Raw genomic sequence first — 13,058 nt, forward strand, 5'->3', positions numbered from 1 at the left:
CTGTACAGTTTTCACTGAATGAGTTTCAAATTTCTTTCAGGCTTCATTTGGCAATAAATGTTCATATTTTATTTTCTTGCTGAGCAGATAAACACAACAGTAATAGCTATTTATGCAAGTATAAACTGAGTATGCAAGTAGAAGGGAGCAAAAGTGAGTTATAGATTAATTTGCTTCTGCTATATATATCGGCTCCTCTCACTGGGCTTTCCCTGGTATCGTGGATAACTGTTATTTGTGCCCAGGTAATTTCTGTCACTGCATCATGATTAGGATACACAGAACTAAACTATGCCAGCAGTTGGATATTTCATTCCTTGCTGTAATTAAATAAGCAGAGATTTTTGACAGATCAGATTAAAGCTTTTGACATTTTTGCTAAAATTTTTCTATTTTCTTGTGCTTTACCTAACAGATAATTGTTTGGGGAGACTATGGACGTATGGATCACAAATCCTTTATGGGAGTGGCACAGATACTTTTAGATGAACTGGACCTGTCCAACATGGTGATTGGGTGGTTCAAACTTTTCCCTCCTTCTTCCCTAGTAGACCCAACCTTAGCTCCTCTCACTAGAAGAGCTTCCCAATCATCTCTTGAAAGTTCAACAGGACCTTCGTATGCTCGCTCATAGCAGCTGTGAAACTGTTGTCATAGCAACCAGCGTTACAAAAAAATTAAATTACAGGTCGCAAACCCTGGTAACACTGCATGCTTAATGTTGTGTCTTCTGAGCCTGTTTCTAGGGCTGCAACGCGATCCTGTGTTCTCAAGGAAGTTGCACACATTGTGCCCTATGGAAGGCCCTCAGGTGATGGACTGAAATCATGAAGAACTGATAGGTCTGGAGTTCAGGGACTCAGTTTTGGTCCAATCTGAAGCCATGGACTAAACTAAAAAAAAAATCAATCTGTTTCATGCAACAAAAGTCCTTTTCAATGGCATATCTGTTTTGTTGCTCCCTTTTCTTTATTTATCTGCCCTCCCCTCCTAAAGTCTGGTTATGCCACAGAAACAGAGTTATCCTCCCATGGAGCCATGTTACAAGTCAGTGGATTAGCAGACATTGGAAGAAAAGAAGAATCTAAGGATGCTGTAAAAGTCAACTTGCAGCAGTTGCTTGAGATCTGAAAACTCTTCATACTGAAAAGGTTCAAGACTTAAAGTGGCGGGCTTCATACCTCCAGCTGTTCACACAGTGAAACCCCAGACATGTTGGACTCTGAAAAATAAAGTTCTGTGGATATACTGTACTGTATGAAATTAAGAAACTTTTTTGCATGGACACAGATTTAGCTGAACACTTAAATTATTTTCTTGGGGCTGCAACTTGCAAAAACAAAAAAGAATAAATCAGCCATTTTCAACAGTTTATATTATTTTTAAAGATAAATTTCACTAGTGCATGGTTTTAAAGGGAAGAGAATGCAACAGGGTGATACAAAGACACTCCACGTTTATCATTCTTTAAACCAGTCATGGTCTGTGTTTTTGCAGACTTATATTAAAAATAAAAAAATAATTTCTAGCAAATATTTAAAATTCTGTTTATGTGACAAGAAATAAGTGTAATATATTAAATTTATTTAAATGTAAAAGGTACAAGCCTTGTAAAGTTCAACATAATGTGCAAATTGTACACTTCTTTTACCTCCTTCTTTCTCTATCTCTCCTCCCTGTCTCCTTTCTTCCTTTTGTTCTTTTCCCCCCTCTACCTCCCAGGATGATCAGCATATTCTAAAATGGCTACCTTTTGACTTATTACTGTCTTATGCCCCATATTTGGTTCAGGGTTGCAGATTGTTCTGCATTTCTGAATTATTTGAGAAAAATATTGTTTAAGAGCTTACTTTTTTTCAAGCATGTTGAAAAGGATTTTGCAACATGGCTTGGGAGTACATTAATGTAATTCAGCATGTATTTGATAAAGAAGATATTTGAACTTTTGCAATTTATTGTACAGTGCATGGTAACTTATTTTCATTTTTTCTCACCTTCAAATTGAATTCTACAGCAAAATACTGGAATCATGTGGCCATTGTAAGATGTCTTCAATAAATTTGTGTTCAGCACCAGCACCTTTCATTCAAAGACTGAACTATTATTTCTTGAAGGTTTTTGGAAAGATGAAAAATTAAGTACCTGATTGTTTTTTAGGAAACAAATTTAAGCACTTTTATTTGCACTAAACCAAATTGATTGCTACATTTTGAAATAACAAAAACAACAACGGATACAAATCCATACAGTTCTTCTGCTGTAAAGTTCAATTTTCATAAATTACATTTGCGTTGCAAAAGACATAATTAGGTAATATCAGTCTGGAAAGTATCAGTCTTTGGTTCGTAAAGTAGCCTTAAAGAAAGCTTATCAGTACCACTCCTCAGCTATTTAACACCTTTACCAGAACCTGCTGCAGGTAATGGATCTTCACAACCCTGGGTTTTGTAGCAGACGATGACGACCATTGGGTGGTGCTGCTTCTCAAGCTTCTCATTAAGTTTCGTTATAAAGGGAATGTAACTGGCTAACGTTTAATAACAAAATAACATTTTTTTTTCTGGGTCTTTGTATGCCTTTAATACCTACTTAAGGTTTAATATTGAAATCTTGCAATAATTTTTGAAGTACGCTATATTTACCTTTATGGCCACACAGAATTATTCTGATTTTATTTGAAAATCTGTTGAAGTTTCCCATTAACAAATTGTACATGCCTCCTAAGAGGAAAAAGTAATAACAGTATCACTTACAATGCCTTTTACTTTGTGCAATATCATAGAAAATGAGATTGTGTCTTGTCTGCAGAGTTTATATAATGGATTATTGTTAAGTTAATAGACAGACTGGTAAAATTATATTTATTGAAATAATTTAGACATCTGTCTACCAGCAGCAAATAAATACTACTAACATGCAGTCTACAATATCCCCTAGGATATTAAACAAAAATACATAACCATTTTCCTGACACTGTGAGATGTGCTCACATATTCCTGTATGCATAGTCCTCTATAAATTATTTCAAATTTTAAAATCAAGGACATGACGCATGGAAGGTTTGTACATAATTGTCATTATGCAGTATTTATTTTAAAAAAAAATTAATGTATTTTTTTTAATTTTCACACGTCTGCAATTCTACTTATGGTTTAGTCATGTAAATAGTACTATTCCAGTGATCACTGCTGTCTTGTAAATAGTACGTTTTAAAAAGTTAAAAGGAATTACAGTTGGGGAAAAAAAAAAGGGCAGATTAGGCCTGTAATGAACACCAACTAATGTAAATCAAACTCATTCTGGTGATGGTATTTAACACTTTAAATAAAACATTTTCTTTACAGAATTTGTGTGCAGAATTTTGTTGCTTTTCTCTAGGGTGGTCAGCAGCATCCTTCCACACCCTTCAGTGGAGCTGGAGCAAGCAGCTCACGCAGCTGGAGAAGAAGCATGCTTTTCCTGTCCCAGCAGGGCTGCAGGGGAAACGCCAGTGCCAAGGTGCCACCGTCACTGCCGGGCTCAGGAGCGTGGGGCCGAGTGTGCCGTCACCCAGCCCGGCCCTGGGGTGCCCGTCACCCAGCCCGGCCCTGGGCTCTGCGCTCCGGCCACCCTCGCTCTCCCGCGTGCCCGGAGCTCAGCTCCCAGGATGGAGCTCCAAGCTGCCAGCTCCGGCTGCCAGGACGTGCTCCAGCTCGGCTAAACCAGGGCACTGAATGCGCTGAGACCGTGAAGAGATCCCATCAGCTGCTGTGGAGTGGCTGCACCATCCAGTTAGACTTCTACCCTATCCCTAGATACCACCTAACATCAGCTGCCTTTTTCCTTCATGAGCAGGGTACAAATGAGGACAGAATGCCCACCTGACAGTGGTGCCTGCAAGGGCTCATGCAGCCTCTGCAGAAGGGAGCAGTGGTCCAACACCTCTGCAGTGATGAGAAGGATGGGTGGAGATGGGAGAGTAGAGAATTTATCTCTACCTGGCCCCTCAGAGGCAGCATCAGCACAGGCAGTGGTGACTGGGCAAAATTTGAGTACTTATGGCTTGGAAATTTACTGAAGAGTGAGAGGCTGGCTGGCAGTTTTCACAGCAAAGTGTGTGTATTTATTTCCAGATATGAGGTGAAAGAAAAGCACTGCAGTACTGTCATGAGGCAAAACTGCCAAAAAAACAAGCAAATGTATTTTGGGCCAAGCAGTTGTGGGAACTGTGAAAATGGAACTCCATTTGTTGCACTCAATCTGGAAGTGGATTTCTGGAGGAGCAGACCCAGGTTTCTGGTGCTTTAAACCATTAATACTCCAGCAGGTCCCTCTCTGCTGAGGCTGACATTGATGCTGCAAGCGTGTCAGGGAAGTCTCTGGGAACTGGACTATGGGGGCAGGTGAGGCTGCCCCATGCCCTGGAGCACATCATTTCCAGCCCTGTGGTGGGGTGGGCAGCAAAACACCTCCCACAGCTGAACATGAGACTGTGTCTGTCTTTGGCATTGTTAGAAATCTTCACCATTACACTCAGTGAATCCTTGAAAAGGCCCTTTGGACAGATCAAGAAATCTACAACATATACTGTTCTAAAGGGTCCTATTCTCTCAGACAGTTTCTCAAGATTGCTTGCTGTTTCCCCTCTCCAATTTCTCCTTGTCTATGTCCACTTAATTTCAAACCAAACAAAACTATATCATTTTAATATTAACAGTACCACCTTACTCATGACTACTAAATATTTGCTCAGATGGCTGATTCATCTGATTATGCTGAGAAGAGTTTGTGCGAATAAAAAAATGCAGTAAAACACCATGGTGCCCTAACTGTGGGGCTTTTCTGCTTCCATGCCTGTACTTCAGATTTACAGGGCTTTAGTAGCATGATGACATAGTAGTAGTATATCAGGCACCATGTTGGGGGTGAGCATGGGGCCAGCACATCCTAACCAGCACACCATTGCATTCTTGCAGTTTCCCACTACTATCAAATATCTGTTCACAAATGTATAATAATTAAAATGTAACAGTTATTATATAGAGGTTTAATATGGCATAAAAGGTAACAAAGCAATGGGTTTCATAGCTTTCTCACAAAGTTAGATAATGTTGTGTGGGAGTCTAGAATAGTTTGTACTTCTTTCCTTGGCACATTCCTGTACAGTTCTCATCTCTCTGATACCCAAACAGCAGAGAGCAGACAACACAGCTGTAGGTATCACAATCAGCTTCCAATTGTGACTATGCTCTCTGTCCCTTCCTTGGTAACTGTTTACTGCAAAGCTTCACCAGGGGCAAGCAGCAATACAAGAAAGAAGATACACATGTCCAACAAAGAATGGTTCACCTTCAAAGGACATGTTTATGGAACCTAGCTTAGCTGGCAAGAAAAAGAAACAAATCAGCTATCTGTTACTAATACCAAAGATAAATTAACTTCTGGTATTATTTGTTTAATACCTGCCTATTTTTGAAGTCTTGTTTAGGATGGGATGAGTCACGCTGCAGACATCAGATTCTCTCCTCTCTCCATTGGCCACAGAGGCAGAAAGTGATGACTGCCTTGTGTTGAATTTCTACCTTCACAGCAGCTGTGCTTAGCAGAAGTAGATCCAGGCATAGTAGCCAGAAATAAAAATGAGAATTCCATAGTCCTTTAGTAGCAAGACCTGTCTGAACTGCCTGTATAATTATCAGAACTGAGGGCAGCAGGCAGCCAATAACTGATGAAAGAAGAAATGGGTGTGAAATGACTTCCCAGATCTGACACACTGTCATGTCAGGTCACTCCTCAGCCCAGCCTCAGGGGGAAAGAGAAGCAGCCATACTAACTAAACCACAGAGCACTGATGCTCTGAAATATACCATGAGGTCACATGGAAAGGAAATAGTATCCTAGATCTGCAGGGGGTGCAGGGCACAGGACTAAGGAAAAGTTTGTCATAAGTGCTTGTCTGCTGTGAATATTCCTGTAACCAAGAACAGTTTATCAAGTGCTATCCAAAATGTAGATGTTATGGAAGTGATGCTGGCATAAAGAATAAGTAGGTGAATGGTGCTGGATGACATTAATTTTATAGACATGGAGGTTTAGGATACCTTACCGAGGTGGGAGCAGTGGTAGAGTGTTTCAAGCTCAAGACTCACAAGCACTGGCTGAAGTCACTTATCTTTTTCAGCTTGGAGAAGGATAAGGAGTGATTCCACCACAGTCTAAAGCTTCCTCCTGGGGGCCAGTGGAGGGGGAGTTGCTAATCTGCTCTTTGGGGAGCAGTGATAGGATATGGGGAAATGGAATGGAGATGCATTGGTTGAAGTTCAGACTGAATATTAGGGAAAGGCTTTTCAACCAGAGGGTGGTCACTCACTGGAACAGGCTCTCCATGGAAGCAGTCATGTGTTCAAGGAGTGTCTGGAGGATACTCTTAGTCACCTGGTTTAGGTAGTCCTGTGAGAAGGAGGGAGTTGGACTTGATGCTCTATAGAGATCCCTTCCAACTCGAGATATTCCATGATGTCTTTGGACAGCTGTTAGGGCACATGTAAGAGTTGTTAGTCAAAGTCCTTCTGTCTAGCTACAGTTTTGGTAAAGGAATTATCAGTGTTTTAAGGATTATATTTATATTAAGGTGACACCATTTACTGAAATGAAAACAAACCAAAACACCAAAACTTGATAGGCCAAAACTCAGCCAGTAGGTCCTGCTATGCTGATGGTACAACTTGACACATGAAGAAAAGGGCCATTGCATGTTAGCCTAGTTTGAATGACAATAGCAGCCAAAATTATTATCCCCTTCATGAGAATTAAGAGATTTAGGTAATACTGAGGGATTAAATAGTAATGTGAAATTATCAAAGGAGCAGATACTTTATTGATACCTATTCTGATCCCCCCCTTTTGTTTCTTATTTATTAGTATTTTTGCTGCAACATTCCTGAATACTGGCAAGATAGATTCCTGAAGATGAGGAAGAGTCATTTACATCAGGCACCATCTCTCAGGGATCAGCACACTGTGAGTTCTGCTGCTTGGGAAGAAACTCAGTTAAGAAGCTTGAGGACTTTTGAAGATTCTTCTTATGGTCTCCCTCACACCAGAAATTACACAAAAATTTTCTTTATCTAAAAGTTTCTCAGCCCATATTCTGATTCCATACCCAAATTCTGTGCTGTGATTTTGTGTTTTGGAATTTGTGTTCAAGAACTGCTTACTCTTAGATCTGCTAACCTGGCCCTCCAGATGCCTTAGTTACCATCTGCCACATGCCTGAGGTGTCAGTGTACACAGTTACACAACCTCATGCACAAACAAATGAGTCCTGTCCTTCACTGTGTTTTGGCTGTACAAACATTGTTTTGGCTCAACAATCTGGAAGCCAGCAGCTCTGGCTCTCTAGGAACAACCCTGGGGTAGGATGGCACTTCACCAACAGATAACTTTATTCTTCACTAGCAAAAATACAACTTGGAGAATTGGCATTTTTATATATCTTGCACTTTGGCCACTGAAATAAAGTGAGAGCTAAGAAGAGTGGATCTCAGAGTGAGCCAAGAAGTATTTGGGTAACATGAAGGGGAAAAGGCCACTTAACTTAAAATGCAGCCACACTTCTAAGTTGTCCCCTAAACACACGAGTCAGGTGATAGACAGAAATGTTGAATCCCCATTCATAAAGAGGTGACATATTCCTGTCAGCACCTTAAAATACCTTTAACAAAATAAAGCAAAGCAAAACAATGTTGGCACACTTCCAGCTCTGAAAGTTTCATTACGATGAAAAACTAAGGAAAATAAACATAAGAATCCTTATTTTGGATTGCTGTGAATTCTTCTCACTTCTAATCCAGGATTACTTGTTTTCAATTAGCATGGTATCAGTAAAAATCACAGTATCGGTGCAGCTGTAGGACTAGTTTATTTAGTTATACATGTTTAACTAAGAATATATTTTATATTGTTTTCTTTACCTGTTTAGGCACAGTTTTTATTTCCTTGTTTTCTTTAAGAAGGATCCAGAACCAAGATGCTTCATTGTGACTTTTCCACATCTCATGCTTATCTGATACTTAAAATATGAGCAAGCGCCTTAGGCAACAGATTAAGAATACAGTTTTCTTACACTCTCAGCAGCTTTGCTTTCCTAACCAGTGTTGAGTTACAAACTTAGTTGTGACAGCTGGGTGACAACATCAAGCCACAGTTACAGTCCAAGATAGATACTCAGGCTCTGCTCAGACATCTAATTCAGGTGAAACTCAGAGGGTCAAAATTAATAGTCTATTTAATTGTATTCAATGAAAAAAGACAGGAGAACCTCCACGGTAACTCTAATTAAGGATCTTCTGGAAAGTCATTTTGAACACTTTTCACAATGAGCTGGAAGGCAGTTCAGCTTCCAAGGTAGATAATGCAAATAGCGCCTAAAATGAGGATGCCACTCTGGATAAGACATAGAAGAATATCAGGTCCTTATTCTTTTCAGTACCCTTTGGTCCCAGAAAACATCTGGGAAAATCTCCCTCCTGAGAACCAAATTACAATGAAATTGAACATTGTGAAAGCAAAAATGTGGGGAACAGAAAAAAATGGATCCACTGAAGCTTCTCCATCCTCTCATGCAAACCTCAGTCAGCCCTTCAGACTAACACCATGGCTGGCCTTGGCCTCAGTGAGAGGTCACAGTATGAGGTTTGGTCATATTCCTGCTTTCAGCTACTTGAGGTCCATTTGCAGACAGCCAAGTGTCAGCTGGCTGCTGGAGCCCTACAACAGCTTTGTCCTGGCGTCCCTGCTCCCTTCAGCCTCTGGCCCTTGTTCAGTGAGGTCACATCTGCACTGCTCACTGAAGCATGCCAGCTCCATTGTGCAGGCCTGGAGACCCAGCAGAATGGTGTGCTTTGCATCTGTACACCTGAACTCTCTTCCTTTCCTCTTGTTCCTTCCCTGCCCCAAATAAGTTTTCCACTCCCAGATTTCTGGGAGCAAGGGCTCACTAATGCCACCATAAAGCACTTCTTGGGAGAGCACTGTCTCCTGTGGGTAAAAGCCATGGCAGGGGCCATGCCAGCGATGGCACAGTGAGCGTGGCACAAGCCTGGCCCTGCTTACAGATGCAGCCTGGCCACCTTTGCATGTGGAGAGGCAGAGCCAGATGGGAGTCCAAGTGGATGAGCAAAGGGTAAATCAGCCCTTTTCAAACTGGGAACACAACACTTCTGCCAAATTGGAAGCCTGTTCTTTCACTCCATGTGGTCTTAAACAAATCTGTAAATAAATGCAACTCTGTTAAGGGAAAAAGGCTGAAATGAACAAGAATTTTTAAATTAAAAGCTATTTTAATATGGCCAGGATCCTGGGCACTGTGAGCAAAATTGGAAGTTTTGGTCTGAAGCACACAAGGAACTACTGAAGAGGGTCCAGCAGAGGTCCCAGAGATGATGAGGGGATGTAGCATCTCTCTTATAAGGAGAAACTGTGGGAGCTGGGCCTGTTAATTTGGAAAAGACTGAGTGGGGATCTCATAAATACATACAAATATCTCAAAGGCAGGCACTAAGAGGATGCTGCCAGGCTGTTTTTGGTGGTGCCCAGAGATGGGATGAGGATGCTGTCCCTCAGCATGAGGAAGAACGTCTTTACCTTGAGGGTGACAGGGCACTGGAACAGGCTGCTCAGTGAGGTTGTGGAGTCTTCCTCTCTGGAGACATTCAGAAACTCTCTGGACACATTCCTGTGTCACTTGCTGTAGGTGACCCTGCCTTGGCAGAGCATTGAACTGAATGATTTCCAGAGATCCCTTCCAACAATTCTGTGATTGTGAAACATCTGGGTGGTGTATTGGGGACCACAGTGTGCTGCTGCCACCACAGGAGAGATGGAAGGTCTGGGAGGAGAAGAAGGTACTAAAAAGCACTATAAGCATACCCTACTTCCCATCAGCAGGAAAGGTAAGAGCCAACAAGCTTCCTGAGGAGATGCTGCAGGAAAAGTGAATTACAGGATCCATTCTCCACTTTTCCAGAAGTCTGCTATCCTGGCTGAATATTTACCTTGCTCCAGTTGGTACTATTTGTACAAACTTGCAAAAGGAGAACAGACTCTTGGTCAGTCAATTAATCATAATTAATAAGGATAATGTGAATGAACCAAGCAAAGTAATTAAAGCTTGAGGAAGAGGCAAAAAAAACCCCAAAACACCTTCTAAGGTGTTAATTATTTCCTCTCCACCCCTTGGCTACAACCGCAGTGTTGTCTTGTTCAGCACCTGTGATTCTACCCCATTATTGTTTCAACAGGTAAAAAACCAAACATGCTGGTGAGTTTTCTCATAAAGAGCCATCACTGATCTCACTATTACAATCACTCCTAACAAATTTCTGGAAGTGATGCAATTATTCAAGTTTCAGGGCTGAAAATGGTTTCTAGGCATAAGAGAAGATAAATTATTTTGTTAGGTCAGATGACCCTGCTTCTATCCAAAGAATATCATGTACTTTCTTCTGAAGCATTTAGCAGGGATATTTATCAAACCAAAGTGAAACAGGAGGCTGGGATCCAGGATGGTGACTCCCATGTTTTTCAAGGCCTGCTTAATCTTGCTGCTGGTCTGTCTTTAAGGATGCCAAATAACAGTGAAATGAGATGGCCCAATGATGAGATAACTTGTTTGTAAGTCATCAATTGACACCTGCTTTCTTTCTCAAGTATCCTTACATCCAAATGTGATTTTTTTTATATTTTACTATGCTATTATTTATTGACAACATGTATCCAGCTTGAATTGACAACATGTTATTGACAACAAGTTATATTGACAACACATTATACAGCTTAAATTGTTCAAGAAAAATTCTTCTTAAAAAAAAAAAAAGTGGTTTTCTTGAGAAAGGGCTGAGAGGAATATGGCAAATTGGATGGAAACAGCACACAATTCATGCAGAAAAGGAAAGTTAAGGAGTAAGTGCCTGCCTTGCAAGGCTCCACAATGGGCCATTGTCAATTGATGCCAAATCACATGCATCATTTTCTCTGGAAGTGAAGATCTATTACCCAAAACTCCGCAGGGGAAGAATAAGCTGGAAGAAGATGTGATGCAGTCATCTCCCACTGAGCTCTCTCTGGAACTTTCCTTTGTTGGGAGAAGAGCTCAAGTCAGCCTCAGAGGAACCACTTGTGGGGGTTGTGAAACCACACAGATCCCTTGAGATCTTCAGAGATGATGGGCATGGCTGAGCTGGATGCTGATCAACATGTAGCTTTGAGACAAGACCTGCCCTCTAATCATTGCTCCAGTCAGCACTGAATTATGTTATTATGTTACCAAACCCTTTCAGTTCCTGGTCTGAGAAGTGCCCAATCCTCTACCCTGGAGGATTGGGACTCCTCATGACAGGTAAATAAACTACACATTGATATCTGCATAAAAGGTACATTACCTCCCTCTGTCAGGTATCCCTGTGAGAAAGGACTCTTCCAAATTTTTCATCTAATGGCGCTGGACAGATTTTGTGATGGTTGATCCCTGTTACGAATTGGGCTCTCTGCCTGCCCTGACATCAGGTCCTTTTTCCTGTTGCATGGGTTTCCTAAATGCCTACCCTGGAGTTATGCATGAACCTTAACTGTATCAGCACCTCCGCCTTCACCCTGGTACAGAAGCTTGAGGGTGCTCTTCTCTCTGGCAACTCTATATGAATGGGACTCATCTCACCTAATTTCAGTGGTCAGCCAGACAGGCATGGGTCTTCTGGTTTCTCTGTATAGGCAGTGGAAATGGTACTTTTGAAATATATTTTAGACATCTCCTTGTCCTGGTTACAAGAAAAGTTTTGCACTACATGGATGTAACCCAAACTGTGTATTCTACTCCACTCTATATGATTTCTGACAAGTTATAAATCAAGAGTCTTTTTCAGGAGCTGCTCAGTACACATCTGACACCTCAGGCTACAAGTTGGATGTTAAATGAGACAAAAGAGAAGAGGCAACCCTTGGAAGCAGGGCAGTGTTTCTTTTTCTTCACAAACAGTTCAGCTGTGATAACTCCCTCCAGGGAAGCACCAGCACAGTCACACCCTTCCTGAGGGGGTCTCTGCTAGTGGGCCATCATGGACTCAATGGCACCATCAAAATGAGCAGATGACTCACTGGATTACATCATTCCATTGTAAAAATCCTGCCCTGGGTGGGAGTAGTACTGAGCATTCCCACCCGTATATAACTGGGAACTTGGGACATCACTACTACCACTCAATGGATCCAGAGGATGACAAGACCACTGCTTTTGACTGCAACCATCATTCAACAGGACTGGAACCACCACCCTGACCAACAGGGTGCAAGGCTGTACTCTGATTTAGTGGGTTTAAGACAGTTTTCTGGGTATCATTGCATTTATTGTAATCTTTCTATTGCATTGTAGCTCCAACCTGAAATCTCTCTTAAGGTAACTCTGTGGGGTTCACTTTTCCTACTGGTTTACATTCAAACTAGCACACTCCTTTAAGAAGAAAATGAGTCATAGCTTAGCTGTACCTATTCTTGTCACTGGCTATAAAGGGAGTAGCTCAGATGCACATCTAGTCCACTGGAACCCATAAATTGAGTCTTGCTGTTGACTCAAATGGGCTTTTGGGTGAAGCCTACTACATTGCTCTAGCACTGCAGAGGCCCCACTGTGGCATCCACTCTGAAGCCACTGGAGATACAGATTGAGTGCTGTAGGACAGCAGCTGAAATAAACTGTGGCTGGGGAAGGTGCTGTTATTGTCCTGACTGACACTTCCAGTGCTGTGAGGATGTCTTATCATGTTGTGCTGAAGGGAATCTGGTTTGTGCATGAGCTGCAGAAATCACTGCTACACTTGCGGGCTAAGCCTGATTTTAGTGGACTATTTTTGTAAAACAGAGCTTAGCCTAAAATATACACATGACATTGGTTGAGTAAACCACAGACATGCAAGAAAGGTTTCTTTATGAGTCTAAGGGACAGCATGGGCCAGTCCAGCCCAAGGTGGTGACAGCAGCATGTTCAGAGCAGAGTCAGAAGGATGAGTGCTGCCTCCTGAGGCTGC

At 41.6% G+C, this 13,058-nt stretch overlaps 1 protein-coding gene across 35 annotated transcripts in view; it reads left to right on the forward strand.

The window, feature by feature from the left end:
• Nucleotides 1-3,346, forward strand: part of RIMS2 (regulating synaptic membrane exocytosis 2) — a 447,424-nt gene extending 444,078 nt beyond the window's left edge. For all 35 annotated transcript variants that reach the window (XM_085573910.1, XM_085573913.1, XM_021546502.4 and 32 more), the window contains one exon: nucleotides 416-3,346. In XM_085573910.1, the coding sequence (XP_085430036.1) occupies nucleotides 416-634 (219 nt within the window). In that variant the 3' untranslated portion in view covers nucleotides 635-3,346. The remainder of the gene's footprint in view (nucleotides 1-415) is intronic.
• The last annotated feature ends 9,712 nt before the right edge of the window (nucleotides 3,347-13,058 follow it).

The sequence above is a fragment of the Lonchura striata genome, chromosome 2 (genome assembly GCF_050655825.1).
Source record: "Lonchura striata isolate lonStrDom1 chromosome 2, ASM5065582v1, whole genome shotgun sequence".
NCBI classification, from domain to species: domain Eukaryota; kingdom Metazoa; phylum Chordata; class Aves; order Passeriformes; family Estrildidae; genus Lonchura; species Lonchura striata.